We start from the raw sequence: 25,034 nt of genomic DNA, 5'->3' as shown, positions 1-25,034 counted from the left end.
GCTGCGTGCTGAAGTGTGAGATGCATCTGCGTAGAAGGAGGCGGTAAAGTATTTGTAAAGCAAATGAGTGAAGACCCTCTCTGGGTTTGTTTTGTGGCCCTTCAACTGTCCAAGCTTTGTTACCTGTTCTCTCTCCCGGGGTTGATGGAAGGATCAACAGGCAAACAAAATATATGAGTCTACATAGTAAAATAGTATTGTTGTCTGCTGGGCCTGTGAGAAACTCTCCTCTAGACCCCCGGCGAGGCCTGGTGTTCCCTTCCGGTCACAGTCCAAAACGTAAGGTACGTCAGGCATGTGTGTGGCAGGCGCGTGTCTGCCAAGCCTGGTCCGCTCGTGGAAAGAGGAAGCCGTTTCTTCAAGCATGCTGACGGCCTCGGCAAGGCAGGAACAATGGTTATGGCCCCCCAACCCTGGCACAAGGCAGATGCTCAATAAACGTCTGACAAGTAAGTGACCCTGTCCAGGAGACCACAGTCTGCAAACCCAACTGCAATGGGTTTGGGGGCTGTCGGATCTGGGCTTCCCCCCAACCCCCTTGGTCCTATTGCTTTGTCTGGGATCAGCAGGAAGACGTCAATTTGTAGAAGTGAGTGATAGGAGGTGTCATTGTCTTGTGTCTAATACTTTACCATCAAGAATGATATTTGCATTCAAGAGTTTTTCACTCCAGCCCTGGCTGGTGTGGCTCAGTGGACTGAACACCAGCTTGCAAACTTAAAGGTTGCCAGTTCGATTCCCAGTCAAGACATGCCTGGGCTGCAGGCCAGGTCCCTAGCTGGGGGCATGTGAGAGGCAACTGATTGATACATCTCTCAAACACTGATGTTTCTCTCCCTCCCTTTATCTCTCTAAAAATAAATAAAATCTCAAAAAAGAGTTTTTTACTCCAAATGATGCCAGAGCCAGACATATGTACTGGTGTTTTCTATCTTCCATGTAAACAGATTCTTTTTTTTTAAGATTTTATTTATTTATTTATCTTTAGAGGGGAAGGAGAGAGGGAGAGAAACATCAATGTATGGTTGCATTTCGTGTGTCCCCTGCTGGGAGTTGGCCTGCAGGGAACCGGCCTGCAACCCAGGCATGTGCCCTGACTGGGAATCGAACCACGATCCTCTGGTTTGCAGGCCCGCGCTCAATCCACTGAGCTACACCAGCCAGGGCCATGTAAACAGATTCTTGATGTCAAGCTCCAGGCCCATCTCATTAGTCAGTTAGTCCTCTATGGCCTAACAGGACCCCCAGACCTTATTCCCCCCCCTCATCCCACTGCCCTCAGGGTCTGTGTCAACCTCTTTGACTCACTGGACCTTCCTAGCGCACAGGCTCCAAACTGGCAGAGTTGGAGCAGCAAGCAGAGCTCCATGATACCCACCTTTGTCTGCTGGACCACAGGACAGGATACATTGATCACTCTGATTGGATTGGAGGACTCCCGTATGTCCCCATATGCCCTAACTCCAGGCTACTTCTGCTTATCCTTTAAGATATAGTTTGGACATCACCTCCTCCAGGAAGCCTTCCCTAATAACCCCCCCAACTGCTATAAAGTATATTACTACAACTGCAATGTCATTTGTGATTATACTTTTATGTCTGTCCTGTGAGCATCCTGAGGATGGGGACTTTTCTTATTCATTTCTCTCTCCCCACTGCTGAGCAAAAATAACCATATCCACGTGCAAAGTATTAAAGGTTACATGTTAGTGTCAAGGAAAACTACAAAGAGAAGACTTTTGAACTGGACCTTGAATAGGCAGGAGCCTGTTCAGCTGAAAAGAAGGGCATGCCAAGTTGAGCGAGTGCACAGCACACGGAAGGGCCCAGAAGAGAGAAAACGTATTGTTTTGGGGAACTAATATAGAAGTCCCATGTGACTGAGTGGCAAGGCGTGGCCAGTGGGTCTGGGAAATTGGAGCAAGCCAGTCATAAGGTTGTAAATGGACTTTCTGGTCAAGCAAAGGGAGAGATTTCATGCTCTGGGCAGAGAGGAGCTATCCATTAAGCAGGGGAGCGACCCCATCAGAACTGTTTGAGGAGGAGCTCTCCGGGGTAGCAGAGGACGTGGCTCTCAAACTTCAGCTGCGTTAAAAGCGCCTGGAGGGCTTATTAAGCTGTAGTTCTGGGTCCAACCTCTGAGTTCCTCCTTCAGTTCAAGTGGGGCCTGAGAATATGCATTTCTCACAAGCTCCCAGGTAATGCTGGTCTGAGGACCACACTTGGAAAACCACTGCCAGAGGGGCTGAAATGGAGAAGAGTGGGCAGCAGAGAGAATATTAAGGAAGCTACTGAAATAGCCCAGGTGACAGGTGATGGCGGCCGAGCAGGAAATGTGCTCACCTTTTAGATCAGGGTGCAGCTGACTTTTTGGTCTTAATGGTGAGATTTCAGGCTCGGTAATAAGCTAGTATGGAAAAGGGAGAAACCAGCCAGTTGGTCAGATAGTCCCCACACCCGGCCTGGTGGAACCAGAACCACAATGGTAATGACCTTCAGAAAGCACAGCAGAGACCAGGCGCCAGAGTTGCTGTTTAATGCCCGATTATCACACACAGGGAGGTTCACACGGCGCTCATCAAAGCTGGACCCAGGGCGAAAGCAGGTCGGCAGTAAGTGACCCGTCCAGAGTCCCCGCACAGAGGCCGGGTTCCCTCGGATTTGTTCGCCCTCGGGACCCAAGTGCCTCGCACCAGGCTTCTTCGCTCACCCAGGCGGGCCAGGCTTCTGGTTACTGAGGGTCCTCATGGGAGAACAGGGTCCCAGGACAGGGTGGGGACCCTGGAGCACAATGACGAGAACCAGACAGCTGCTTGTAAACAACCCTGAAAGGCTTCCACTTCAAATGCGCTAAGCCACACAAGGCTCAGACACAGGACATGAAACCTCTTTCACTAAAGACACTACACACTGCAGAGCTGATGCTCGAAACACTTGCGAGGAGAAAATGAAGCCTGAACCTTCCCAGAGCCAGTTTAACGAGCTTCCTCTCCCTTCTTCCTGCAGCCGTGCTGGTCAGACCAGCTCTGCGGTGGGGAGGGGACGCCACTCTGGTCCAGCCAACACTGTCAACGGGAAGGGACACAGGTGCATGTCCCTGGTTTTAAGGAATTTCTTAGAACCTGACTCTATCAAACTATGTAATACTACTGGGTTCCCTGGGGCCCTGAGTCTTTGATGTCCCTGGGGACACAGGTGACTTGGGGCTGAGGAACTTCCTGGCAGAAATAACGTACCTTAGGGAGAAACTGGCTTTTCTTCTGCCCTAGTTTCAATGTTTCCCCAGCCCCTAAAGGAAAAATACCCCTCAAAAATGCATTCTTAAAGCACGTCAGTGAACTTGGGGGCGTTTCAAGTGTCACTGGTATGAAAGAGGCTCAAACTTGTTTCTTACACTGAGCCTGAGAATGGGCCTGGGTGGCCCAGCCCCTGGGCCAGGCAGGGGACCACATAGGAGGTGACCGAGGAAGCTGCTCAGGTGACGGGCCATGGGCCCAAGGGGCAGCCCCTCAGCCCAACCCTGTTGCGGGGCATCTGGAGAAGGAGCTTGTATTCTGGCCAGATTTCAGCACTAAACTCATTCCCAGTGGACCCTGCAGGCCTCTTACTCCTTTTTTCTGATTTAATTCTAGGAGAGAGCTCTAGTTAGAGCCCAAGGCATGAAAATCAAACATGCCTGTCCTCAGAGATGGTGAGTGGCCAAACAGCAGCCCAGTGAAGAGCTCGGCCATCTCTAGCCCCCCAGGCCCGGACCACACCTGCGAGGGCCGAGGTGGTCCTGGGCAGCTGGCTGGGCTGCAAAACAGACTTTCAATGAAAGCCTGTGGAGCTGTGGGGGAGGGGAGACCAAAGGCATTTCTGTAAATTATAGGTTAGCCCTGTTTATGGAGCTGGATGCCTTTGACCTGCAAATGACAAGGCACAACTGCCCCCAGCTGGACATTAGTCACATTGGACCCCACTCCCCAAAGACACCCACCTCCCAAACTTCAGATGCCTATAGATCATTTCGAGAGCAATCACACGAGGCTGAATTCATACTATGAACTAGCTTAATGCTACAAACTTAGGAAAAACAAAGTGCTGCCTGCTGAGCCCCTGAGAAAACAGCTCCCTGAGGTGGAGAGTGGGCCTCTCAGACCACCACCCTGGGCCGCCTCCCTCCAGAAGGCACCCCACCCCGGGCTGGGTGGGGAGGAGAGCCGACAGCCCCCCACCCAACTGGGCTACAGGGACAATGTGAGATGGTCAAGCCCCTGGGGGTGAGGGTGGGGGAGGCCAAAGACCTCAGAACTCCGGATCTAGCTGCTTGGTCTGGTCTGCAGTGAAGACCCTCTATGTCACTTCTGCACTCCTGACAAAAGGAGCCAACATACTATCAAGTCCTGGTCACCTCTGTCCCTGGGGGTCCATGTGCGAGCTGGGGGGAAGGGAAGTCCTTAAAGAATTACCCCCTTTAACAAACAAGGCAAAAAACCCCAAAATCTTTCCAAGGAAGGAGAGAGAAGGGGAGGATGCCGGCAGCTACAGAGGGGCGTGTTCTGGCAATTTCCTCCTACCTCACCCTTCTCTGCGGTGCCGCTGCGCCTGCCTCCCAGGTCCTCAGTGTGCAACAGCCCCCGTCCCAGGCAGAGGCCCGAGTGGAGGGGCAGTACCTGTGACGGCCATTCAACCTGCTCCCACATTCCTGTCCGCCCGTCCTCCACAGCTCTGCTCAGCGTCTCCCCGGAGGACCATTTTTTACATTCTAAGGGAGGGAAATAAGGAATTCCACAGGGAGGGAGGCTCCTTAATTGGCTGGTCCTGTTTCCTCAGGGGCCTCAGCGCTGCCTGAGCTGGGATGGCTCCCTGCAACCACCTCTGGGACAGAGGGGACCAGGCAGCCAAGGCTGGGCCTGCAGCCGCCACTTACTAGAATTAGGAACCTAAGTGCAATGAACGGTCCAGCAGATGGGATGGAGCTTCAGAGACCCAGCTGCCACTGCTGTGGGGGGGCCAGGGGGTCTGCCTGGGTGCCTGCAAGCCCAGGGCTGCCCTTGGACAGCGGCCGGTGTGGGCCTGCCTGAGGAGCCTGACCGGAACACATCCTGCTAAAACTCAAGGAAGATACACAGACTAAAGTCAACCTGAAATAAATACACAAGGCATTAAGTGCTTTCCAATAAACTGAGGGTCCTAATTACCCCTCAGAAGGCCGTGGCAGGGCCTTTCCCTGGACCTAGTCAGCTCATCTGCGGCCCTTCATGTGCAAGGTCAGAAGGCTATAGGGGCCTTCGGAGGCCCGGCTTCCACCAGGAAGGACCGTACTCAACCCTTGGCACAATCCTCACCCACACCCTCCACGACCCTCCCAGGCAGCCTCGGCTGGTGCGGGGGCTGAGGGCACAAAGGAGAGGAGACCCCTGTATTCGAAGGGTAACACCTGTGGCCAATGTCCCAGTGCAGGCAGAGGGCCTGTCAGTCCATCTGCGAGGAGGTAGAGACAGTGGCAGGGCTGCTGGGGGTGGGCAGGGTCACTCAATTAATCAGCAGGTCCCCAAAGTCATAGAAGTCAAAGAGGTCACTGATGCCCTCGCCCTGGTCCAGGCCCCACAGGTAGTCGTCCTGGTCCAAGGGCGGAGAGAAGCTGATCAGAGGCGAGCTGTCTGTCAGGGCTGTGGACAGGAACTGGTCCTCCGTCTGCTGCAGAAGTGGGTGTGGCAGTTCCAGCATGCTGTCGGTGGCCTCCAGAGGGACGAGGGATGGCGGCAGTGGCAGGACACCTTCCTGCTGGGAAGTCAGCGATGGCGCTGGCGACAAACAGACAAGGATCAGGCCTGGCCCTGGTGCCCAGAAGCCTCTGGCCAGGCCCCAGGGCATGGGAGCAGCCCTCCAGTTCTCTGGACGACTGCGTGCCCTTCTCTTCTCTCCCACCCCCCGCACGCTGCACGGCACAGGACACCCTCCCTTTCCTGGCACCAGCCCTAGCAGCTGCCCTCCTCCTCCCACACTCTCCTCTGTCCTCTCCCAGTGGGAGGGGTCTCCTGCTCTCAGAACCCACCCTCTTTCACTATGGGGTCCCTGACATTATTTTCTTTTTTTCTGCGTCATCAATTCCTCTCACTCTACCAGACCATTCCCGTCCACACCTGGACAGATCTGATAACTCCGTCTTTGACAAACTCTCCTCCCCTGGCCTCACGACTCCAGTCACCAGCGCATGTGACTGCCCCCTTTCGGAGCACAGTTTCTCAAAGGTGGCCTGGGCTCACTGTCATAAGGAATGAACCAACACCGCCCACTCGGTGGGCTGGGCCGGAAGGCCCAAGAATCCTGGAATCCAGCCCATTTCCCCCGCATCCAACCCAGCTGCAAGCTCCTCTCCGTAACCAAGGGAGTTCTCCAAGCTGCCCACCCTCTTCAGTTCCACCGCTGTGGTCCTTGTCCTGCTCTCTCCTCTCTCACCCACACCACTCCTGACCAGCCACCTTGCTTCAACTTTTGTCCCTTGCCATCTGTGCTCTGATATAAAAAAAACTTAGAGACCTGGCTGGTGTCGCCAGTGGACTGAGCACCAACCAGACTGTAAACAGAAAGGTCGCCAGCTCGATTCCCAGCGAGGACCAGGTCCCCAGTAGGGGGCATGTGAGAGGCAATGATCAATGTTTCTTTCCCTCTCCTTTTCCCTTCCTTCTCCTCTCTCTAAAAAAGTAAATACATATTTTTTTAAATAAAAGGACTTAGAATGAAATGCAAGTTCTGACAAGGGTTGAGAAGGCCGGATACGATCAGGCCCCTGTCTGCCTCCCTCCCATGGTCCAGCTCAACCACTCTAGCTGCACTGGTCATCAGCCGGCCTTCGGACACCAAGTCCACTTTCATGCAGAGGTAAGGTGATCTGCGACTGAGGCGTGGAGTAGGGCCCAGGACTCCCCTGCCCAGTGCACCCCGATGCCTGCATTCTCAGCACTCAAGTCATTCCTTAAGGCCCTACCTACTTAAGGGATTGCTTTGGAAGTGCAACCGGGCTGGCGTGCCTGAGTGCCTGTGAGGAAGAGACTTCATGTGGCTGAGCCCCCATGCCCTCACCTCCAACCAGGGGTGGTGACGCAGACCTCAGAGGGTGGTGGAGAGGGTGAAATGCCAAGTGCAGGTGAAGCACAGCTGGCGTGCAAAAACCCCGCACTGGGTCTGTCACTGCCCCGTCAACAGTTACAATGGCTCCCATTCACCAAGGGCTTACAGGGCCCAGCTCCGCTCTCAAGGGCAGGCAGGTGTCACCTCCACATGACACTCAAGTGTCAGTGTTGTTACCCCTATTAAAAATGGGGAAACTGGCCCTGGCTGGTGTGGCTCAGTGGATTGAGCACAGGCCTGTGAACCATAGGGTTGCCAGTTCGATTCCCAGTCAGGGCACATGCCTGGGTTGCAGCCAATTCCCAGTGGGGGACCCATGAGAGGCAATCACACATTGATGTTTCTCTCCCTCTCTCCTCCTTTTCCCCTCTAAAGATAAATAAATAAAATCTTTTTAAAAAAGATGGGGAAACTGAAGCTCAAAGAAGTCAATTAAATGTATTTTTTTTAAAAACCCACAAATGTTTGTTTCTTGTGCTGCAGAGGCCTGCAGGTATTATAGCAAGAGGCCTGGCTCAGGAGTCGGGAGGACGTGGGCTCAGATCTCAGCCCTGCCTCACCAGCTGGGTCCCCCAGCGCCTCCGTTTCACCACAGGGAAAGTACGGGTCCCCCTCAGTGAGCTGCACGGGGCAGCAGCTGGCAGGACCCGTGAGAGCCTCTGCCGCAGGCCGGACCTTGCTCTCGCTCTCTCGGGGTTTCCCACGTTCTCCAGAGAATTGCTCTCTGTAGCATCTGTGCCTCCACCACACTGAGTGGCTCACATTCACTTCTGCGCCTCCCAAACTGCACGTAGTAGGTGCCCAGTTCACATAAGCTTTCTTAAATATCACACTCACACTGTGTCATCTCCATAGCCCACCCAATGATCACGAGGGGGTCATGAGTACGGGAGCAGGCTCCAAGAGGCTGAAGTGACTCACCCACCCTCACCAAGTCCTGGGAGGCGAGGGGCAGGTGAGGCCCCGGATTTTAACTTCTGTCTGTCTGCCACATTTAGGTTTACGTCGGAATGTCAGGGCCTGCAAGGATGGTCTCAAAGGACAACTGAAGTGAAAGCGGTTCGAACTTTGGAGAGCTGTGTACTTGTTGACAGTGGAGTGAGAACAGGGTGGGGCACAGGCCTGGAGTGGGAGATAGGCACTGGGAGGTGCCCAGAGGGACAGATGGTTGGTGCAGGGGGAAGCCCTGGTCCCCAGACCAGGCCAGGACACAGGAGAGGTCATTAGAGAAGAGTTGGGAGTCTGGGCTGTTGCCCAAGCTCCACCACCAACTTGCTGTGTGACCTTGGAGAAGTCACTTGCCCTCTCTGGGCTTCTTTTATTCATTCATATGCAAAGTGAAGGGCTGAGTTAGATCAGGGGTCAGCAAACTTCTGTACAAGGCCCATAGTATTTTCAGCTTTGCAGGACAGTTACAGTCTCTTGTCACCGTCACTTTCTTTTCTTTTTCCCCTGTAACTCTCACAATGTGAAAACCATTCTTAGCTCATGAACCATATAAAAACAGGCCAAATTTGGCCCGCAGGCAACAGCGTGTCAATCCTTGAGTTACATAAAGAAATGGAACCCAATCTGTATGCTATAGACCCTCCCAAACAGACCTCTTGCAGCAGACCAGTTCTAGCTCTGCATTTGTTTTGTTGTTTTAAGGTTTTATTCATTTATGTTTAGAGAGCGGGGGAAGGAGAAAGAAAAACAGCCAATATGTAAGAGATACATTGATTGGTTACATCTCACACACACCTAACTGGGGACCCTCAGCCCACAAACCAGGCGTGTGCCCTAACTGGGGATTGAACCGGTGAACTCTTGGTTCGCAGGCTGGCACTCAATCCACTGAGCCACACCAGCCAGGGCTCTGCATTTGTTTAAACCCTGGGATTCTACTTAAGGAAACTCTGCCGCTAAAACACACAGAGTGGAACGCTGGTCTGCACAGCCTCGAGAATCCTGCCAGTCTGACCTGGAGTGTGATCCCAGCAAAGAGCAAAAACCACGCTGGTGGCGGGGCCTCCCCAGGTTCCCACTTCCACTCCTTCCAGACGCCCACCTTCCCTGGGAAGGACCTCTCCCACCTCTCTCCCCAGCAGCTGCCTCATGCTACTTCCTGCCAGGTGTAGCCAGCGTTTAGCTGGACTGTCCACCTCCCAGCCCAGGCTGAGCCAGGATCCCCCGCCTGATTTGTTCTGTTTCTCGCAGAGACAGCACTGGGCTAGGGATGTGGAGACCAAGGCTCAGGACCCAGCTGTGTCGTCCCCCAGATGGGAGACCTCGGGCAGGCCACATCACCTCTCTGCCTCAGGTGATTATGTCTACCCTGGGAACAAGAAAACCCATAAGAATTGCTGTGAGGAGTAATGTGAAAATGAGTGTCTCCCAGTAACCTGGCAGAGTCATGGTTCAAAAACCTTAGTTATTATCACCCCAGAAAGCACTGAGCCTTCCTCAAAAAAAAAAATTATAGTTTCCACTTCCTGTGGGCTTACTGAGCTCCAGAGGCTCTGCTCTCAGTAGCTGTCACAGAAGCAGCAGGACTGGTGGTGGCCGCAATAATCACAATAGCAGCAGCTAGCACTTACTGCCAGGCACAGTTCTAAGTACTTTCATGCATCCACTCATTTGACTCTCACAACAGCCCATGCAGTGCATACCATTCATTACTAGGACCAACTTACAGATGAGGAAATTGAGGCAAAGAGAGGTTAAATAACTTGTCCAAGACCACGTAGCTGCTAAGTGGAAGAGCTGGGATTCAAACCCAGGCCCCCCACTGCCCTGAAGCAGGATCGGCCTGCCAGTGCAGGCTGATGTGTATGTGAGACAGCAATGCACACGTGCTTCATAGCATGTAGAGTGCAGAGCACACACACCGGGGAGGACTATATCCTCTGCCACTGGGCAGGTCGGTACCCAACAACCGCTGATGTGGAAGAGGGAACTAGGGCCAGTGGCTCTCCCCGCCTCCTACTCCCCTGGACAGAGGGCCCTACCTGGGGGTGCCGTGGGGTCCAGAATGCCAGGGTTGGTGCTGCTGCTGGGCTGGGCAGAGTCAGGGCTGGGGCTGAGGGCAGACGTGGAGGGGACGGGCTCCTTGGCAGGGCTATCTGGTTCCTGCATCTCCTCCGGGCACAGGTAGACTTCAATGGGCCCCTGCGTGCTCTTCAGGTATATCTGCAGGTTCTCCTGGAGGAGGAAGAGAAGCCATGCCATGGCTCTGGGCAGCTGGACACTCACTCAGGGGTCAGTGCACATGGACGGACACACGTGGCTTCCACCATTCATGAGAGCGAGCTCAACTCCTTTGCTGGGCAAGGAGGCCTGCCCCTTCTGGCCTGTGGTGACATCTGCTGCTTCCACCTGCCCGGCTCCCAGGCCCCCTTCTTTCAGAGAGAATGCCTGGATTTTCCCTCGGGAAATGCCTCTATCCCCACTCTCAAGCTCCAATGGGTGAGCTTGGGATGCAGGATGAGAAAGTCCGAAGGACAGTAACTGGTGCAGGATGGCACGTGACTCAGGCCAGTCAACCAGCATCAGGCCCAGGGCCTGGCAACAGAAGCTCCCTTCCCATTGGGGTTGCCCAGCTGGTATCACGAAGGCTATCTTTGCTACAAGCAGGGAGCCCACCCGGGAACAGAGTCAGCACAGAGAGCAGCACAGTGAGAGATGGAGAGTGTGAGGTGGACTTAAAGTCATGGGAGAGCCCCTGCAGCCAGCCTGGCCTGCAGCCTCCGCATCCTCCCCCGGGTGGACTTGTCTTTCTGCTACTTGTAACCATGAGTCCGGATACACGGCTTTCCCATCCCTGCCTCTTGTCTACCATGGACCAGCAGCTTCAGCCACAGCCACATGTGCCACTTCCGCACGCACTCAGCTCTCCAGGCCGGGGCTCGCAAAGCACCCTCCTCCCCCCCTCCACTGGCAAAATCCTGTGCAATGGATAGGTTTGCACAGTGACAGGTGATTACTAAGCTTAGTGTGGCAATCACATCATAAGGTGTGCAAATGTTGAGTCATTATATTGTACACCTGAAACGGATACAATATTGTATACCCACTATATGTAGGTAAATGACTTGATTTTTAAAATCCTCTTCATTCTTTAGGACCCAGTTTAACTGTCCCCCCTGACGGCTGCTTCCTCCAACTCTCCTTCCTCCCGGCCCTCAAAGCCCATCTTCAGTCTATGACCCTCTGCTTGCTTGGGTCTTCTGAGCTCCTCCAAGGTGGTGAAGGCAGGGCCTTATTCATCTTCATGTTCTTCCATTAAACAAATTATTTCTTGAGCACTACTGAGGCTCTGGGTTGGGGTACTACAGGAGGGGAACACACTTTTTGTGGAGGGCACACTCTAATGGACAAAGCAGAACATTGTCATGGAAGCACCAAGGGATTCTGGCAAATGGAGGTCACGTGTGGTAGGCAAGCACACGTGGTCATGAATTCTGGGGGTGATCAGGGAAGGCTTCTAGGTGGAAGTGATGTTTGAGTTGAGACTTGCAGGCTCAATGGCAGTAAACCAGGGGGAGAGGGAGGAGTATTTCGGCCGGAGGGAACAGCCTGTGTGAAGTCCTGTACTGGGGACAAGCTTATGGCAATGGGGAACCTGCAGGCAGGCAGGTGGCTGAAGCCAAGACGAGGGGCAGTGCATGAGCAGAGGCTGGCGAGGTCAGAGTGCAGAGGGCCTCACAGGGAGTGTTAAGAATTTCGGTCTTTAATCTCGCACAGCATGGTCAGCATGAAAGGATTCTTGTGAGTGCTACCACTGCTGTGTGTGGTCACATGTGTGCGTGTGTACAGGCACGCAGGGGCTGGTGGGATGCAGAGAGCAACCAGAAGCAGAGGTTTCCCTCGGGCCAGAATCTGTTGTCCTTTCCACCTTCGGTCATTTCTGCCTCAGCTCAGGGCTTGCCGTGGGCACTACTAGCAAGGCCTGGGGGAGCTGGGGCTGGGCAGGGCCAGGGCCCGCAGAGCTGCCCAGGACCCCCCAACCCTGCTCTCCACGAAATGGCCCTGCTCACCTCACTCTTGTCGGGCACTTCCAGCCTCGTCTGCGGAGGGGCCTTGACAGCGATCACTGTCTGTTCCTTAAAGGTGCCAATAGCTCGGATGTCCTGGTAAGTCACATAGGCCAGTGTAGGGGGCAGCAGAGTTAAGGGAAGTCAAAATCCACACCCTCAGCCCACGAGGCAGGGATCCCACCCCCTCTCCTAAGCCTTTGAATGTTTTTCCTCAAGCCTTCTATACCTTAGAAACAACCCAAAACTGTAACCTCTTCTGTTAATATCATAAGCTACTTTGGATCTCTTTGGAAAGCAAACAAAGGTATAAATCATTTTTTTAAACGGTGCCTTTTATTAGTTTTTACATAAAGGCTTCAAAATCTACACCCTCAGCAAGGGTGTGGATTTGTCACTTATCATTTATCACTCAACAAGAGAAGGCAGAAAGACATGTCTTACTTTTTTAAATTTCTCACAATGCCTAGCATCCTTCCAAATATACAAGGTCATATACAAAAAAACAATTAGGCCCTGGCTGGTGTGGCTCAAGGGACTGAGTGCTGGCTGGGGAACCAAAGCGTTGCCAGTTGGATTCCCGTCAGGGCACAGGCCTGGACTGTGGGCCAGGTCCCCAGTGAGGGGCATGCAAGAGGCAACCACACATCCATGTTTCTCTCCTTTTCTTCCTCCCTCCTTTCCCCTCTCTCTGAAAATAAATAAAGGAAATCTTAAAAACAACAACAATTAAATGGTAAAAACTATTTGGGAAAAATGTATAAAAAGCCTTAACAAAGTTCATGTTCTGTGACATCATCATTTCTGTCCTAGTTATCTGTCCTAGGGAAATAAGTAAGAAGTCAGGAAAATATTCTATATACAAAGGCATCCATCGTATTGCTTCGTAAAAACAGAAATCTGGAATAGATCTAAAAGCTGATTTTAGGACTTATCAACAAACCAGAGTGTCATCTGAGTAGGACATTCTCAAACCATTTTAAATATGAGGTTAAACCACCCCGGCTGGTGTAGCTCAGTAGATTGAGTGCTGGCTTGCAAACCAAAGGGTCACCAGTTTGACTCCTAGTCAGGGCACAAGCCTGGGTTGCAGGTCAGGTCCCCAGTGGGGGGCACACTAGAGGCAACAACACATGGTTGTTTCTCTTTTTCTTCTTCCCTTCTCTCTAAAAATAAATAAATAAATTCTTCTTTAAAAAATAAGTAAATAAATAAATATCAGGTTAAACCGTGTAAGGCTGCTGTTTCTGTAGACGAAAACTGGTTCACTATCAACAATTTCACATGGATCAGCCAAATAGTCAGGAAGGACTTGTACCCACATCAGAACTGTCCATGGTGATACACTGAGTGGAGAAAAGCAGGATACACATCACGCACAGCAGTCACACATTATATTCAAACATAACCCGTAGCCCTGGCTGGTGTGGCTCAGTGGATTGAGCGCCAGCCTGCAAACCAAAGCATCCTGGGTTCGATTCCTAGTCAGGGCACATGCCTGGATTGTGGGTCAGGTCCCTAGTATGGGGGTGTGGGAGAGGCATCACCACATTGATGTTTCTCTCTTTTTTTCTCCCTCCTTTCCCCCTCTTTAAAAATAAATAAATTCTTGGGACTTCTGCCAAGATGGAGGCATAGGTGGAAACACTGTGCCTTCTCCCACAACCAAGTTTGGATACAACAAAAGTTTTGGAGAACTAACACACACCCAGAGGCCAGAAAACCGAATTATACGGAAGTCCGACAGCTACGAACAGTTCAACGAGGACGGTAAGAGGTGGAGCCAGCAGTGGAGCTGGGTCAGGTAGGGCAGACCTAGGAGCGCAAGCAGCCCAGAACTAGTCCGGGTGCGGAACAGACTGACCAAGGTCGCACATTTGCGTGCAGTGAGACGGACCACACAGGCCCCAGGGGGCAAACCCAGTGGTGGAGGGCTGACAGCGGTGGCACACCTGCGTGCCGAGGAGCAGGGCACGTGGCCCTGGTGACGGTGGTGGCTGTGGTGCTGGTGGGGGTCGCGGCGGTGGTGGCGGGCGCCAGAGGGAAGTCATTGTCCCTCTTTGACCCCGCCCCCACATACAACGTCACAACCCAGCGACTGAGTTGCCCTGCTCTGGTGAAAACCTAGGGCTCCATTCCTGCTACTTAACAGGCACAAACAGCCCAAAGGATGGCTCAAGAAGAACTCAAAGTCCCAGAGCCAATAACTCTAAGCGACCAACAGATTGCCAGGCTCTCAGAAGCCCAATTTAAAACACTATTTATCAGGATGCTCACAGAATTGGTAGAGTACAGTCACAAATTGGAGGAACATATGAAGGCTAAACTAATTGAAATGAAGGGAGATGTCCAGGAAACCAATAGCGATGGAAAGGAAACTGGGACTCAAATCAATGGAATGGACCAGAAGGAAGAACGAAACATCCGACCAGAAAGGAATGAAGAAATGAGAATTCAAAAAAATGAGGAGAGGCTTAGGAACCTCCAGGACATCTTTAAACGTTCCAACATCCGGATTATAGGGGTACCAGAAGGGGGAAGGAAACAGCCACGAGTGGAAAATGTATTTGAACAAATAATAAAGGAGAACTTCCCCAGTCTGGCAAAGGAAATAGACTTCCAGGAAATCCAGGAAGCTCAGAGAGTGCCAAAGAAGTTGGACCCAAGAAGGAACACACCAAGGCACATCATAATTACATTAGCCAAGACTAAAATGAAGGAGAGAATCCTAGAAGCAGCAAGGGATAAGGGGACAGTCACCTACAAAGGAGTACCCATCAGACTGTCAGCGGATTTCTCAAAAGAGACCTTACAGGCAAGAAGGGGCTGGAAAGAAGTATTCCAAGTCATGAAATCCAAAGACCTACAGCCAAGATTGCTTTATCCAGCAAAACTTTCATTTAGAATGGAAGGACAGATAAAGTGCTTCTCAGATAAGGTCAAGTTCAAGGAGTTCATCATCACCAAGCCCTTATTATATGAAATGCTAAAGGGACTTATATAAGAAAGAGATGATGAAAAATATGAACAGTGAAAGGACAGCAAACACACAGTTATTAACAACCACACCTAAAACAAAAGCAAACCAAGAGGACAGCTAGATCAGGAGTGGAACCATAGAAATGAAGAACACATGGAGGGTTAGAAACAGGGGGGTGGGAGGAGGAGAAGGGGGGAGAAGGCACAGAAAATAGCATAGATAGTAGGTAGAAAATAGATAGGGGGGAGGGTGAGAATAGTGGGGGAAATATAGAACCTAAAGAACTTGAGACACGTGGTTATAAACTAAGGGGGGAGAAGGGTGGGGGAGGGAGTGTGCGGGTGGAGGGGAATGAAGGGGGGGAATAGAACAACTGTAATGGTATAATCAATAAAATATATTAAAAATAAAATAAAATAAAATAAATAAATTCTTTAAAAAAAACCCATAACCTGTGGGAGGTTCAAGAACAATGGTGCTGTTGCAGTGGCAGCTATTTTTTTCTTTTCTCCACTTTGCAGATTTAAAGAAATGCACTTGTCTTACTTGTACTATGAGAAAGTCACTTCAGTAGAACCAAGAGGAGAAGCCACCCGGAAAGGAAAACACGGATATGCCAGACCCTGAGGGAGGCGCCGCATCAACTCTGGATAGATGTGAGTGTGCAACAGGCCCCCACGCCCGACAGCCTTCTCCCAACCAAAGAGGATATTTCTTGTTGGCCTTGTCCTCCGTCAGGTGCTTGAAGCTCAGAGAGCAGCTCTGGATGTGCTGGTCCAAGGCCTGCTCCATCCTCGTCAGCTCCTTCAGCTCCTGCCCCAGCTGCTGCTGCTTCCTGGGCCCAGTGGGGTCTTCAAATATTCCCCTGCCTCTGGGAACAGAGCAGCCCCCCAGTGTCAGTCTCCTTCCACACCCAGGGGCCCCAGCCCAAGGGCCGCTGGGCCCAGCTGCACAGATGGTGCACAACCCCAGCACGAGACCGTTCACGTGGTGTGCAGTGGTGCTCCTGGGCTGTGCAAATCAGCTCCCAGGGAGCTGCCAGCCACCAAACCTTGTTGTTTGGGGGTTGGGTCAGGGAAAAGAAATTAATCAGAGCGTGACCTTACTTATAGAAAGCTTTCAACTCTGTCCACCCTATGCCCCAGCCTCCCGCAATGGCAGGGAGATAGAATGACCTCAATCCTGACCCGCCTGCCTGGGTTCTTAGGATTCAGGCCAGAAGACCTTGCTCTTTAAGACCTTGTGGAAGTGAGGAGAGGAGCCTGGAGTCCTCACATCTCTGAGCCACGAGGAGCTTAGGTTATTACCACTCAGCAACCAGGGGACTTTCCTACACTAGAAGAGGGAAATCTTGGGACTCTGACTCAAGAGGATGCAGTCCTCCACACTGCCCCACCATGCTCTCCAGGACGGCTCCAGCATGTACACCTGCTCTTCCGCTCCAGTCTTAGTACCCTGGCTCTGCCCCCAGATTATAAGCCTGGTGGATGTTGCTCGTGGTCTGCTCCGAGCACTTGTGCCCATTGGATGCTGCTCTCAGCCCCACCCCCGACCTCAACACCCACTGGGTATTGCTCCTGGTTCCCCCTGCGGCACCCGCACCCACAGGTGCCGCCAGCCCCAGGCCAGGCACTTACACCCACTGGATGTTGTTCTTAGCCTTCTTGCGGATGAGCTGGATGCCCTCCAGCACGTTGGTGATGTCATAGATGCGCCGCTTCTGCACGTCCAGCACCTCCGCAGCCCAGTTCAGGTCCAGGACCCCATCCTTGGACTCGCTCAGGAGGTAAATGAACTTCTTAGTGAGCAGCCCCAGGGATGTGTCATACCGAGTCTTCTCCCCGGGGGACTTGGGTGCTGAGGAGGGAAGGGGCGTGGTCAGTGCTGAGAGAAGGCCAGCCTGAGGAGCCTCCTCCGTGGACCGGGACCCACTCAGTACCAGCCTTCACAAGAGCCCCCACTTTCCAGCAACACAGCACTGTGAGGCGGGGGGTCACTCACTGCCATTGTCCAAACAGGGAGCCTCATACCTAGAGAGCGAAAGTGATTGGCTAAGGTCTCACAGTCAAGGGCAGTGTCAGGGCTCAAACCAAGCGTCCTAACCCCTGGTACAGAGCACCTTTCCACCATAGCTCAGGACAGCCACACCACCACCATCACCACCACCACCGATGACGACAATGACAAACGTGTACTGTGTGTAGGTCATTGTGCTAAGGACTTTCCATACACAACGAATGTAATCCCTACGACACCCTAAAAATTTGGTGCATAACCATCCCTATTTTATAGATGGGTATACTGAGACACGGACAGGTTAAGTAAACATGCTCACCTCACTTGGCCAGAAAGTGGCAAAGCTGGGATTTAAATCCACACAGTGTAAATGTAAGCCTTCCCTCTTATCCATTGTCCTATCCCGCCTGTTATATCAGAAATGTGGAGTTAGGATAGGGAGCGAATGACAAGCTTGCGTTTGAGAACGTTCTTACAGACTTGCCTTTTCTTTCTATGTACTCCAGTGGGGCAGGTTCGTGAAAAAGGTCCCTTTGTTAATGAAGCTGATGTCACAAGACCACATCTCAGCTGCAGCATCTTAAACCACAAGAGGACTTTTGCAACCAAGTGACTTGCAAGTCACACAGCAAGTTAGTGTCCAAACTAGTTCAGGAAACTGAGTTTGAGAGAGTCTCAGATTCCTCTAGAAGGGGACCTTAGGATCCCTTAACATAAAGATGACAAGTATTTGGCACACAGGTTGCTTTTTTTAACTTCTGCACTCAGGGCAGGCATCACTAATGGATCAATGCACTTAGGATCCTTCCATAAAGAGCTCTGAGCAGCTTCTACCCATCAATAGGGAAGGACACTTTCTGCTACTCACGATCTAGCTGTACCTTGTTTTAGAGATGAGACACCCAAGGTTCACACAGGAGGAATGGCCAGTTGGGTCAGGGCACAGCTCTGCCTGGACCCCCAGATTCCTGAGCCTCGTGCTTCCCACCCAGTCATATACTCTCTTTATTGGGTCTCTGACCCCCAAAATCAGCATTCCCTCCTAACACAGGGGCTGAAACTCCCTCCCTAATCAGAATGACTGCAAACACTGAGGCGGAAAATCTCTACAACTTAGCTTTAGGAAGTCGCTGCCTGGGCAGCCCCTGGATCTTGAAAAACTCAGAGGTAGCATGAGTTGGATTAATCCCAGCTTCACTTCCCCTTGAATCACTTATTTAGCTCTCTGTGTGCATGCGGGGGGAAGAACTTGCTCCCCTCTGAGCCGGATTCTCTCAGAGAAAAGGTCAGACTGGACTAAGAAACTTTAAAAACAGTAAGCTCCCAAACAGACTGTCGTTCACCCTGTTTGGCACCCAAGGGCAGAGGGGCGAGAGAAGCAGAACAAGACTGGGCTGCAGTCCTGTCTCCACCTGTCAGCAGTGTGACCTTGGGCAAGGCACACAAGCTCTCAGTCTCAAGTCGCTTATCAGTCAAAGGGGGGTAATCCTACCTACCTGGCGGGATCCACGGAGAGAACACTCAGCAAACGGTTCTATGCACCAGGAAGTGTGCTACAAATATTACTTCTAATGATTTGGGCAGGGCTGCTGCCCTGGGCCCCTGGCCACCCCGCCCCCAGTCTCCTGCCCCCAGGTGACCCATCAGTACCACTCACTTTTAGGGCTGGGGAGGCCATCCACTCTAATGTGCTTCCTCTTGGGAGTCTGGAGTTCCAGGACCGCAGGCCTCCCGATCCCTTCCAGGTCCAGCTTCCTTTTGGCCTTGCAGAGAGAGAAGAGAGAGAGGCAGAGTTTGAGAATCATTCCCCCTCCAGCCTTTCCCCAACCTGGGGCCGAAGCACTGAGGCCACCAGCAGCTACTTCCTGCCTCAGTTTACCCCCAGTCCTGGTGAAATATCACTGTACTTGGTGAGGAAATATCAATGACCTGACAAATGACCTTTCAGGGGAAGGAAGTCCTATTTTGTGAGAGGCGCACAACACTCCCATCCTCTGAGGCCCGGGCACGTGCAGACCCTACCAAAGTCAGTCTGACCACAAGGTCGGAATTCCTTAGTAACAGGCTACAAGGTCACTTCTACATCTGCCCCCACCCCCTATGCACAGAGGATGATGCAGGAAGGAGTGGGTGGGGCCTAAGCCACATCAGACTGGGGAGAGCACCCCCCACCCCCCCACCCCACCCCACCCCGCCCCGCCCCAAGCAGCTGGCCCAGCCATACTGGGTGCCCATCACGGCCCCACAGCTGGCCCTTATCAGGGTGGGGCTGGGCATCCGCCCAGGCCCAGGGGACTTCCTGGATTGATGCCACAACCCAGGGAGGTGCCCACATGGGGAAGCAGTGCAAACATCCCCCACCCCGATGTTTGGGCTCCAGCTCAAGGGCTCCAGGGCCTCCTGAATAGACTCCACTTGCCATTCTTTCTTAGTGGAGGCGGGCAGACAATGAATCCTTCCCCTATGTCTTAAGGACAAGCAGCTGAGGTCCCCTGCTCCCCCTCCCTGTTCCCGCCAAGCTTGGGAAACACCTGCTGGGGAAATCAAACCACAGACCCATCTGCTCCTCTACACCCCATTGCCGCCAGCCCCAGTTAGGCCCAGAAGCTGCGCTGGCCCGGAAGGGGCCTCGGTCCTGCTGGTTAGGGTTGGGCAGGGGCAGGGCTAGGGCACTGGGGCACTAGGCCGCTGGAGTCAGAGCCCTGGGCCTGCACCTCCCAGCTCCTTCACAGGCACACACAACTCGACTCGGAGAAATGCCCCACAGCTAGCAACCTATTTCCTCCTCTGTAAAATGGGGCAGAAAAATACCTCCACCAAGGGGCCACTGTAAGAACTCAAGATAACCTCTGCAGGGTGCTCAGCTTGTGGCTCAGCATGTAGTGGATGTTCAGGAAACGCACAGTCCCTACTCCAAAATCCAATCTCAGCCTCTTCCTCGGCACACACTTCTGGGGGTCACTGAGCCTATGCTCTTCCTATTTTCTGTCCCAACCAGTCACCCCTACCTACCCTGGTTGGGACAGAGAGGCCTATTTTAACTTTTGGTAATGAAGTCATGCTCAGCAGGGCTTAGAGTTCTAACCGCTACTGAGCACAGCTGGGCTGGCAGGTGTGGGAGGTGAGGACAGTTCTTGCTCTACGCTCCCCTCCCCCCTACACACCTCCTCCAGGAAGTCTTCCTGGATTGATTCAAGGAGCAATGCTCCTTGTTTTGAGGAACCTAGATATAATATTTCTCTCCTCCACACCTACCCAGATGTGGATATGGTCCAAATGCCTCCCTGCTCATTCCTCTTGAAGTCTCTCTGGAATATTCATTTTCTAACCTCCCAACTGGTGACATCCTAGATTCTAGGGAAGATGACCTGCTCTGGCCCCATCTTGTCTCTAGAGAAAGGACCAATCATCTGCTGAAACCTTCCACATGCTCTGGTCCAGGCCTGAACATTCATCACCTCATGGAATCTTCCCAACACCACTCATTCCCATTTTACAGCCAAAGTAACTGAGACTCGGCAAACTCCAAGGCCTTTATCGATCCTGATCAAGGTTACTGATCCCAGAATCCTTCATCCAGTCCTCAAAAGGAATGCCAAGGGCAGGGAAAGGAAGGGAAGTCAGGCTGAGTTCTGTTGGAGGCAGAGGTGGGGCGACCCAGAATCTCCCAGCCCCACCTACCTCCCCTACCTGGCAGAACATACCAGGAAGGACCTCACTACCTGCAGAGTGGGGAGAAATGGGGGAGGACCTTAAAGAGAGTCCCTGTGAAGAGCCTGTCCCATGCTCATCAGTCCTGAGACATCAGTGTTGGCAATCTCTCTTGGTAGAGAAGTGGAGACTCAGAGAGGCTAAGCCACGTGCCCCAAGGTCACACAGAGGAAGGGAAGAGCCGGTTTGAACCCAGGACTGACTGATGCCAAAGCCACATAGCAGGCTTCCTCAGCTCCATCCCACACACATTCCCTCAGAATCTGCGGGAATCTGGGCCAAGGCCTGGCTATACCCACCTGCCTCCATCACTTTACACACATGCACGCACGCATGCACGCACACCAGCCCCCCTCCCTTCTCACTCTCTCACCCTTATCCTGCACTGAGTCCCTAGGCAGCAAAGTGTCCCCCACCCAAGGAGATCTCTGACACCTTTGTGTGCTGCCCAGAGGAATGTCAGCGTGTGGATGTTCCTGAGCCTGCAGAGCAGAAGTGGCTAAGGACAAGCCCAGGAGGAGGACCAAGGAGAGGCTGAGCACAAGCCTCGGAGCCAGGCCCGCCTGGGTTCCCCTCTAGCCCTCCTCCCCTGCTTCTTAGCTGGGCGAGCTAAGCAAGTCAGCTGACAGCTGACCTCTTGCATCCTTCCCGTGAAGTGGGGCTAAGCCGCTCGACCTCTGCTGTGGATTCGGTGAGACAGTGCAGCAAAGCACTCTGCGCACTTGGGGAGCTGCTGTCACTAAAGCGCCAGAGGCACCCGAAGAGGAAAAGTTCAGAGGTCAGCTGAAAAGACAGGGATGTGCCAAGAGCAAAAGTCTGGGACCACACCCAGAGGCCAGGTTGGCTCTGACCCGGGCCCTCCTGGGCCGCCCCTTGGGCTGCTTCTTAAAGGCCTGGTTAAAATTCAAAGCCACCCAGCCAGTCCTGAGGGAGAAGAACAGAGGTCCTTTCTAATGCAGCCCCAGAAGTGAGAGAGCCAGACACAACCCCACATCCAGATCCCAGCGTGGGAGTTGCACCCTTGACTCTCAGCCTACGTTTCCTCATCCCACCCGTCTTGCAGGGTTGTTCGTCAAAATGTTCACTTTCTTTCATGGTTCTCAGAGGAAATTTGGAAAATACAGAGGAATTCAAAGGAAAAAAAGAACAGTGCAGAATCCCGCCCTCTTCCCAGGTTCCTGCAGGTACGAAGACCTGCAGTGCATTGTCTGGCCAGAGCAGCCAGCCACCCAGCGGACAACCATCCCAAGCCTTCTGCACAGAGTGGCAGAAAAAGCACTAGACAGAGAGTGCAGAGACCTGGGCTCTGCTCTTCATTCTGCCATTGAACTTGGTTGCCATCCCTAGGCAGTGCCTGAGGTCCCTTTAAACAGCAGCTCACTGACAAATCCTGCTCACCCTGCACTTTGCAGCCTGGCCGCAAAGCAAGCGGCCACACCCAGGGTTGGGTTTGGAGCTACTCCAGGTCACACCCTATCGAATGAGTAAGCAGGGGGCCAAGGCCTGCCCAGGGGCCAGGGGCACCAGGCATCTGAGGGCTGACAGGCAAGAGGGAGCTCTGGGCTTGGTAGGCCTTTGAGTGGTCTGATGGGAAGAGATTCTACCACCTCTTGGCTTGTTACTTGGAAGAATGACTTCACGTCTCTGCTCAGTTTCCTCATCTGTAAGATGCCTCATCCCAGGCATCTTCACCAAGATAACGAACTCGAAGAGTGCCAAGCAGTGCCTGGCACCCAACAGGCTTCAGTAAAAGAGAGCCATTCTTGTTGTGATTAATGAGCCCCTCTTGGAGGGAGGTACAGACAGATGCACCCGGGCTCCTCTGGGAGAGAAGCAGTTCAAAACCACAGCTGTTACCGAAACTCCGCCTGGGAGCCTGAAAGCAGCTGGCCAGAGGAGACGGGGCCAGCCACTGAGCCCCTTCCTGGGATGCGCCTAGCTTCTAAGTCAAGCAGTGCTGGGCAAAGTCAAGGCTGCAAAGAACAGACTGATGACCACCGACCTGTGGCATCATACATCTCCCTGTATGTCCTTGGACAGGTCGCATCCCCTCTCTGAGCCTCAGTTTCCCCCTACTGCTATCTGCTTCACAGGGTTCAAAATTGTTTTAGGCTGTAAAACGCTGAACACAAGGCAGAACCCAGTCTCAATTATCATTGACTGCTTGACCTATAAAATGGGACTAGCTCTCCCACCTTCTCCCTCCTAGTTGGAAATAACATGAGGAAGGGCATCTGGGTAGGGCAAAGCCTAAATACAGCCAAGCACGATTCCAGTAGCAGGGAGTGAAGGCTCTGCCTGCATCCAGAAATGGCCGGGGTCTGTGCCTGTTGATTGACACAGGTCTGACTATTTCTCAACCTGTACCTAATTCATCAACTCACAATTAAGCAAACCTCCTGGAGCCAGCACCTGGAGCTGGAAGGGACCTGAGATGAGCTAGCTCCTCAGCTACTCCACACACATACACATTTACAAGAAAACGAAACTGGGGCTAAGACTTGTTCAAGGACACACAGTGAATTAGTGGCAGTTAAGGCCAGAAACCAGGCTCTCCAACCTCCCCGCTTCCCCTAGGGCTTTTCCCACTCCACCCTCACCCTATGGTTGTTTAGATTCTCATGGGCTTCAGCCAGGAATTCCACTCCCACAACACACACCCTTGTGCCCAGTGCGCCACACTTCGGGCTCTCCCTGGCAACAGGCTTGGGGGCTTAAGGAGGGAACAGTCCATATGAACAGGAACCCCAGGGAGCTACCCCCAACTTGCACCTGCTACTGGCTGTCTGGGAGGGAAGACTGGGCCTGCGGGGAGGACCCAGGGCACATAATTAGGAAGGAGTTGGCTGGATGGAAGATTTGGAGCCTGTCCAAGCCAAAGTCGACTGAGAAGACACCCCCCACCCCCGCCACCCATTTTAAAGTCCCTACAGTATCCGCAGACCTAGCTTTGTGCCAGCATAATAGCAGGTGCCCAGTACCGGTTACTGAGCCAAACAATGAATGAAGAATGAATGAATGACAACAAAGTTGGCTCCCTGGACTTCCCCAAGGTCACATAGTGCACGAGGGATGGCGGGATGGATCTCCACACTCTCAACCCAGTGTTCATTCCACTCCATTCCAATGTTATTTCACCTCAAGTTGGAAAATCAAGGGCTCTTCTCCACGGGGGGCAGTGAATTGTTGTGGAAGCTGAAAGCTCCCCTTCTCCCTCCCCAAACTCCACCTGCTTCACTCAAACCGGGTCCCAGGCGCCTGTCCCTCCTTGACCACAAACGGAAAGCACAGAGGGAAGCGGTTAGTGGGGTGTGGAAGGGGTCCCCAGAATTACCGGCAACCGGCCAGCCGGCACGCATCGCACAGCTTGGCCCTCCGGTCCGTGGGGGGTGGCGTCGAGGCAGGTGCCGGGCACCGCTGCCGGAGGCACAGTCTGCGGGTACAGCGAGGTGTAGTAGGTGGTGGTGACCGGGCAGAGCTGGGGGCTGCGGAGCCCGGGCGGCCACAGTTCGGTGGGGCTCATCGCCGGCAACCCCTTCAGGGACGGCCCAGCGGCCGGAGCCAGGGCTCGGGGCCCTCGCAACATGGCGAGCGCAGAGCCCCCTCTCCTGGCGCGCCCGCAGGCACCAGCGGGCTCCAGAGCCAGCGGCGACTCACAGGGCCCGCGGCATGGTGCGGAGGCTCAGGGAAGCGGCCAATGGACGCCTGCGGGGCAAGGCCGGACCCTCCCCTCCTGGCCCGCGGCCCAGCAGAACAGCGCTTGGAGATCTCCGCTTGGAGATCGCCCCGGAGCTGGGGCTGCCCCGCCCCAAGGGCTGCGGCGACCCGCGACCGCCCCACGCCCCTGAAGGCCTCGGTGCCTAGGGTGCAGCGCCTAGGGGGTCTCTGGCGTACCCGCGGGCTGGACCGAGACGTGATGCGCTCGAGCGGGGTAAGAGGACCGACTGCACGGACTCTCTCTCGCCTTGCTCTGTAGTCCCTGAGCCTTTCTCTGCCTCTTTTTTTCCTTCTTCTTCTTTTTTTTTTTTTTTTACCGCCAAACTGCGTGCCGCGAAATTCGGATCTCCCGCGGAAAATGCCGCGCTTCCGTTGGTCGCTGCAACAAGCATAGGCTCCACCTCCCGGAAAAGACTCGTCCCCCCCGTAGGCGGTGATTGCAACAGGAGTTTGGCTGCTTAAAGAGACAGCCACACCTG

The 25,034-nt window shown here is 53.3% G+C and overlaps 1 protein-coding gene across 1 annotated transcript; it reads right to left on the bottom strand.

Moving 5' to 3' along the window:
• Positions 1-2,518: 2,518 nt before the first annotated feature.
• E2F2 (E2F transcription factor 2) lies at positions 2,519-24,724 on the bottom strand. Its single transcript, XM_037032896.1, has 7 exons — positions 24,173-24,724; positions 18,785-18,890; positions 16,749-16,968; positions 15,824-15,982; positions 12,135-12,249; positions 10,107-10,299; positions 2,519-5,789 (listed from the first exon to the last, which is right to left on the bottom strand). The coding sequence occupies exons 1-7, from the start codon at positions 24,422-24,424 to the stop codon at positions 5,518-5,520; spliced, it is 1,317 nt and encodes a 438-aa protein (XP_036888791.1). The 5' UTR covers positions 24,425-24,724; the 3' UTR covers positions 2,519-5,517.
• Positions 24,725-25,034: the final 310 nt, after the last annotated feature.

The sequence above is a fragment of the Sturnira hondurensis genome, unplaced genomic scaffold (genome assembly GCF_014824575.4).
Source record: "Sturnira hondurensis isolate 20B ecotype Veracruz unplaced genomic scaffold, ASM1482457v3 Scaffold0021555, whole genome shotgun sequence".
Lineage (NCBI taxonomy): Eukaryota > Metazoa > Chordata > Mammalia > Chiroptera > Phyllostomidae > Sturnira > Sturnira hondurensis.
Note: the sequence above shows the minus strand (reverse complement) of the source record. Positions and strands in the feature narration are given on the sequence as shown.

Bases quoted from the DNA above. Each gene is read 5' to 3' on its own strand.
- E2F2 (XM_037032896.1), bottom strand. From the start codon at position 24,424: ATGTTGCGAGGGCCCCGAGCCCTGGCTCCGGCCGCTGGGCCGTCCCTG. The intron at 18,891-24,172 runs GTAATTCTGGGG...TCTCTCTGCAAG, and splicing joins TGCCGGCTGGCCGGTTGCCG to GCCAAAAGGAAGCTGGACCT. The intron at 12,250-15,823 runs ATATCCTCTTTG...GCTGCCCCCTAC, and splicing joins GAGGACAAGGCCAACAAGAA to ACTGGCCTATGTGACTTACC.